The sequence below is a fragment of the Elephantulus edwardii genome, unplaced genomic scaffold, assembly GCF_000299155.1.
Source record: "Elephantulus edwardii isolate Elephantulus edwardi_28Jun2011 unplaced genomic scaffold, EleEdw1.0 scaffold00002, whole genome shotgun sequence".
NCBI lineage: Eukaryota > Metazoa > Chordata > Mammalia > Macroscelidea > Macroscelididae > Elephantulus > Elephantulus edwardii.
Genome location: NW_006399752.1, coordinates 28,560,145 through 28,567,145, shown reverse-complemented (window position 1 = coordinate 28,567,145; position 7,001 = coordinate 28,560,145). Strand labels below are relative to the sequence as shown.

Genomic DNA, 7,001 nt, shown 5'->3' with positions numbered 1-7,001 from the left:
GACCCGCAGGCGACTGTACCATGCGGAATGAGCACAGCTTCAATGAGCACACAGGGCCCGATGTCCGTCACAGTGGGCTCAGCTGGAGGGAGGCCCCTTCTGTTTCAGCACACCCACCTCGAAGTGCACCCCAAGACCTGAACTCTCACCCAGGGGGTGTCAAGTGACATGAGACACCAGCTCTGAGGTCTCAGGCCTGGTCAGACTTGCCTCTAAAGGCAGCGCGCACCAGGGATGAAGGACCCCCCCCAAGCCCAAGCTCACCTTCGCCAGCGCTGGCACCACCGATCCCCACACAGGAAGGGCTCTGTCCGCAGACACTGAGCCGCCACAACTGGGCACAGCGGACTCCTCTCCCTCCGGAGGTGTTCATTACCAAAAATGTGCTCTGGGGGTCCTATGCATTACCTGCTGCACTGCTGTCCCACAACCCCCGAGAATAAAGACGGGGATCTTCCCTGTACCTTCTAGACCCAAGACCTGTGGGAGGGTCTGCGCGAGGCAGCCATGACTCAGTCGCTATGGGTTTGGCTTTAGGTTCTTATCAAAAGCAGAGACAGAGACAGAAAAACTGAGACAGAGAGGCCAGAGCACACAAGAGGTCAGGCCCACAGCAGTGCAGTCCTGCAGAGCTGACTTCTTCCTGGAGCATCCACACGTGACCTGGCCACCACCACACTCTGAGTCAAGGAAGCTCAGAGAGGCCGAACGCCAGGACAGCTCAAACTGTAGGCAAAGCCTGTACCTGTCAAAGCAGTGTTTACCAGAGTCACTCTGCCACTGGAGAGGGTGTGTCAGCAGAGGGCGTTGGGGACACGGCCACAGCCAGCCAGACAACAGGATGGTCTAGGTGTGTCCCGCCGACCTCCCACAAGACACTCGCGCTTTTCATCAGCTGTGCGCAGTCCAGTCAGGATCGACTTCCAGCCAACTCACGCAGGTTTTCAGAGGCAGCGAATCACAGGGTGTAGGGGGTGGAGGTGCTGCCCATCTTCCTCCCACAGTGCAGCTGGTGGATTCGAACCCCGTGTCCCTGGGACTGCAGTGCAGGATTTTACTACGAGGCCATCTCCAGTCTATTTTAAGGCAAACTTGATGATGAGCACGCTGACCAAGGTGAGCCGTGGGAATGGCCGTCTGCCCGGCGCGAGTTCGAGGGCTGACAGCGCGGGCAGCCGCGGCTCGTCACCGTCTTGGCACAGCATCGAGGCTCGGTGGGCGCTCTGCCGGGGGCGGCGTTCTTGGCTGTGAACACGGAGCGTGCCCTCTGTCACTCACGGGGAGCAGTTCTGCCCAACTGTCTCTTTTCGACAACTTTATCATCAATCTCTTTATTAACAGCTCCGCTGCAGTCAGGGAACGCAAACAAGGGCCCGTTCTCCTGCCAGATTTCTGGAATCAGAGCACCAGGCGCTGCACAGTGGGAAAGTCTGTAAGGCGGGTGTTGTGCCAAGAGGTGGCCCGGCCAGGCCGATGGGCAGATTAGTGTCGCCCGCGTGTCCGTGCTCCACTCCCAGCGAAGCTCACACCTGTGCAGGGCCCGCGGGGTGGACATGGGGCAGAGCTGCTGACAGCAGTGTCAACCCCTCAGGACACCAAGTTACCAGCCCACAAGAGCACGGAGTGAGAACAGGGCGGGGGGGCGATGGGACACAATAACATCTTAAATATCAGTAAAAGAAAACATTCCTCAGACTAACGTGAAACAAAAGGCCTCAAAGCAAACTAGAAACCCCACATCCCACCTGGATTAGCCCAGGATCCCGGGGTGTGGAGCCTGTGACGTGGGGCACCCTATCCAGGTAACGAACTATCTGTCACAGACCAGCCGGGATGAGACCCCAGCAGTTTCCTCCAGTCTGTTTTCTTTGCTAAGCAATTCCCCTCACTGGCGAATCTTGAGACAAAGCCGCATCAGTCCCCAAACGCTGCCACACCCTTGGGCTTCCTGGGGTCAGTTCTGGGACCAAACGGGGAGGGCTGTGGTGAGGAGCAGAAACTTGTTCTCACACCAGGAGCAACACCACCGGTTCTCCCAGGATGACAGGCTCCTCTATTTGACAACTACTGTATAACTTACAAATGCTGTTGCTGTTAGATGCCATCAACTACAGCTCACTGTAACCCTCTGAACAACTCGTCTGAAGCCTGTCCTGCTCTGCACAGTGGTCAGTCTCCCCTCTTGGCTGTCCCTGGGTCCTCCCACCCCGACAGCCTCCCTCTCCTTGGCTGAGCCCGCCTTTCTCAGCACATCTTTTTCTAAGACCATCACGCTTATCTTAGAAACAGCAACATAAAATCCTGTTATACTTAAAACCCGAACAGCCTCCTCTGTTCTTTGAGCACAGAGATAACCCCGTGACTGCATTCTTCCTTATGTTCTGTATCTTAAAGGTTAACATTTAGGAGAACATAACTAAAGCACAGACTCTGACATGTGACTCGCTCGCAAGCTGCAGAGGAGACCATTACTTTTGTAAGGTTGTATACTCCATGGGAGAAGATTCTTCAGCGTTCTCTCATGGAGCCCCTGGCGGATTCGAAATGCCAGAGTCCCGGTCCTTGGGTGATCCTGTGCAGGTCCCTGTGGGCATCACCAGGCCTCCCTCTAGTACCCTTCAAAAACATGATTTTTAGACTGTGAAGCGTTTTAAAAGTAAAGGGAGAAGTGTAACCACCACATCCATCAGCGCAAAACAGGACCAGCTCCAGACTCCAGCCATGCTGTGATTCAACCCTCTCAAAGAGGCTTGTCAACTGGGAGAGGAGAAAAGGAAAAATGCACTTAAAATCCCACGCCTTTCCAGAGCCCTGGCTCTGGGGAAAAACAAAAGGCTGAGGGAGAAAGCAGACGTTGACCTGACTCTCCCCAAAGCCACATCACTTCTGAAAGAGAAGGCTCAGAAGTCCTCATGCCTCCTTTCTGTTGGGCGCCAATAAAACGAAAGAAAACACCAAAAGAATCTAAAAGCCAATAGTAATTACAGAAAAGTGAGACATGCACCAATCCTACAAATGTGGGGAACAGACCACCTGTCTCTGTGACTGAAGGTCTCATTTGTTACAGAACACATGGGAGACTTCATTTACCGAGTGAGGGGCAAGGCCCTGTGTGACTCAGACCTGGAGAAATGTTCCCAGCACAGGACTCGTTCTGAGTGTACAGAGCAGGCTGTAGGCAGCCTGTGCTCCCTGTGCACCCCTCACGTCGTCACGGTGTAAGCAGATGTACATGCGCCCCAAGGACTGCTCCGTGGCCTTGCATTTAGGGGCACTCCCAGGCTTACCTGGCAAGCCTGTGCCGAGTAACGGCGTATGTTTGCTGTGTGTTGCTGCTGCTGGTTGTTCACCATGAATACTACACTGAGAATCTGAAGCTATTTTTTTTTCCTGTGTAGAAGGCAAAGGAAATAAGGTTTATAAGAAAAACACAAATCTCTCCAGAATCCAAGAGCCTCAGAGCACAACACACCTTTCCACTGATCCGTAAGACACATGGGCTGTGGGGAATGGTGATGCTCGGCCCTGTGACACCAGGGAGCGGGGACAGCTTCCGTCCCACAGGGACATGTCCCATTTACAGATCCTCTCAGGACGTCCACCTTAGGGGAGGCCAAGGTGTGTCCACCAACAGAGTGAAGGCTGTAGGATTCCACATGCTCCTCCCACCAAAGCCCTCCAGCATGACCCTCCCAACTGGTACAGTGGCCAGACCTGGCCCACGAAGTTGGTATGTGGCACGGAGGGCTGGGGGCTCAGAAAGAAGAAAAGTGGTTATCTGATTGGGGTTTAGGAAAATACAAACCTGGGGGAGGGGGGTGTGTGTGTGTGTGCTAATTAGCAAAAGCACAACAGCGCCACCTGCTGACCCAAGAGAGACACTGCTAGCTGCTCTGGACATGGAGCTCCAGCCCGCTGGGCACGTGAGGACAGGCCGTATGTGTGCATGGCCAAAACACACTAAGGGGCAGATCCCGTAAACTCCTGGCAACTATGTTCATGTTCTTCCCTCCCAAGACCAACTAAAGGAAAACAATCATCGCACTGCTGGTGAGCCAAGCATGAGGCTACATACAACGAGACGCAGGAAGCTCACCAGAAACAAACCCTTTCCAATGTAACCAAAGTAAATGCTTGAGCAAGTCTGCACAGGCCGAAGGAATAAGAGTCAATTAAAAAAAGTCAACTCTGGGATTGTGCTGTGGTTTTTTTTTCCTTTTTTTATTGTGTTTTCAATGGAGAAATACATCATCTGTTTACAAAATAGCTCTGGAAAAATACAAGGAGTACAGATACTATAAAACAAAGCAAACTCCAGTCATGAGACACTACGCACATCATGCGAAAGCAACAGTCTGACCTCCAGGTTATGAAACGAGGATGAAAGGTCACTACACAGAGGGAGTCCAAGTTCCCGCGCGGCAAGACTTGGGGGCAAGTACAGGAAACAGTTTATAAACTCAATGTTTTAATTTTTATTTTTGCCCAAATGTGTAAACAAAATGACAAGACTAAATCTGTGCCTGGCAATTTCAATCTAACTCTGAAGCTACGTAAACACACAGACACCTTGTACATGTCACCTGTTAGCGTGACTGTCTTCTTCCTTGGGTGGGAGGGAGGGAGGCAGGGAACCGTGGCTGTGCAGAGCGAAGATGTGGAAGTGGAACACTGTATACTAGACAGCGTGAAGCAGTGGTGAAAAGAAAGCCTCAATTAATGCCTAGCCTAAGGGGGAGACTACACTCCAACTTTGGGAAATTAATTTAGAAGGACGGGGGGAGTTTTGAGCAACTGCAGCTTAACATGAAAAGCGCACATGTGACAGGATGGAGCACAGTGCAGGATTCACAAACATGCTCATCAGGAAAATCCGTTAGGTCGACTCTGTCCAGATCAAGGACACCGAGTGTCCAGCACGCATCCCAGGAAGGGAGGTTCTACTGCTTAGCTAGGATTGTTTGTCTTTAAGAAAAAGAGTTCCTAATTGTTTGCATTTAAAAAAAAAAAGTAGTAGAGAGCTGACTAGATGCCAAGTGCCTGCTAGAAATGACTTTAAAATGTTTCTGTATGTAAAACTTATGACACGTTTTGGTAAGCCATTCAAAAATAAAAATTAGTTTAAAACTCTTGGAGAAAATACCTTTTGCCCACATGTTTAAAACTGAAAATCAACTTTGCAAGAGACAGGAGTTGTGTGGAGTGTACAAAGTTCCTCCATTAGAGATCGAGTGGCCATCCACGCGCTCACGTGCACCACGCACTCCCGTTTCACAGGCATGGCTTTAGTCACCTGCAGGCACTGCCACGCAAGCCAAGGCCTGTTGGTGCCTGCGGTCCCAAGCTCTCATCGCGACTCAGCACAGCTCTGAAGTTGTGATGCTCGCGAAATAGCCAGCTCGTGCAGACATGCAAAATGGGGAGGACTTTCTGCTTTGTTTCAAAGACAACAGATTAAAGGCAAAAGAATGTGGAGCTCTGATACGCTCAAAGAAAAATATCTGTTCTTTGTTCGCTGATTTGTATGCACTATAAAACAATTCTATAAATAAAACCAATATATCATTTCTTAATTATGACCCCCATGGAAACCTAGCTATTTCCTAATTACCCTTTCACTGTCGATGTCCCCAAGATGACACTTCATTTGTTAGGGCTATAGCTGCTCACAGGGGCTGAATTAGAAGCCCTCTTTTCCTTTCTCTGAAGTCTACCAGTACAACATGCACAATGGGATCCAATTTGAAGACTAAGGGTAAAGAAAATTCTTCAGGGGGAGGAAAAAGAAAATCCACCAAGCAGAAAATCACAAAGTACTTCTACTTTCTTTAAAAAAAAAAAATGATAATAAAAGTGCATCATCAGAATAAGAAATTCTTATGCCAGTTTGTACTGTGAAATTTCCAAACAATGCATCACACATAAACCCAATCCAGATGTTGAATATGGATACAAATGTAACTTGAGGTGGTTTTTTCTGTTTCTTTGTTTTGATTTTTAAAGGCAGTAATCTTTTGAAATAGTTAATGCAACTGTTGCTACCACATTAAGAACAGTCCTCCTGGCTCCACATACTAACCTGGACTTCCGTTCAAGTGCTGCTTAGCCCAGGTGGGAGGTCACCAAAGCCCAAATCCATTCCATTCCCATCTAGTCTTGTCCCCTCCAGTCGCCTCTCTTAGCATTTGAAGACAACAGGTTGAGTTGGCAGATATTATCTATGGACCCCTGAGGTTGTTTTACCGGTTCAATCTCAGTTTTATTGAATTCTTGATAACAGGAATAGGATTTGCAGGGAGAGCAGGGATATCAGAAAGGTCTGTACTGGATGTTTTCTGAGGATGAAAGCAAAGAACACAATCATTCAGGACACTAATATCAGTGAGATTTACCGTCTACGGCTTTATTGCCTGAGAAATGGATGGGACCTTAACACAGGGGAGAAAAAGTTAAAATGTAAAGAAAAATACATTCAAATGTGTCTAGTTGAAATGAACATGCTTGTTACCATCTAATAGTTTGCTCCGTAATTTTAAAATGCTTCAAATAATTATGAGATTGCTACACACATATTCCCAAGGAATTGCAAACCCGTCAAGCGCCTTTCAGAATGAGCTCTCATACAATGTCGTTAAAAGATGCCACTCAGAGTAATGCAAACAGCTTCTGTGTTAACTGGTACTGGAGAGCCCTCGTGTGGTGAAATACTAAAAGTTCTCTTTCAAGCCAGAGCATTATTTGTACAAGTTATTTTCTCACTGTAAATTACAGAATTTGACCTATATACAATTTTGTGCTATTGTCCCAAATTTGAGAAGCACCTTATGATATTTAAAAGCGTACTAAATCATTCTATTGCCTTAAGATTCAAAACCATAGAGATGAAACCTCTGCATGTTTGAGCGTGTTCAGGTCCACATGCACAAAGGCCCAAGTACCAGCTCTATTAGCAGCTGGATCAAAGCCATGCCACTGTCCTCGGCCTCTGAGCCTGGGTTATT

At 48.7% G+C, this 7,001-nt stretch overlaps 1 protein-coding gene across 1 annotated transcript in view; it reads right to left on the bottom strand.

The window, feature by feature from the left end:
• Window positions 1–5,675: 5,675 nt before the first annotated feature.
• The window catches only part of PAPOLA (poly(A) polymerase alpha), a 46,881-nt gene continuing 45,555 nt past the window's right edge, over window positions 5,676–7,001 (bottom strand). Inside the window, exon 22 of the mRNA XM_006879058.1 lies at window positions 5,676–6,335. Within this exon, the coding sequence (XP_006879120.1) occupies window positions 6,240–6,335 (96 nt within the window). The 3' untranslated portion in view covers window positions 5,676–6,239. The remainder of the gene's footprint in view (window positions 6,336–7,001) is intronic.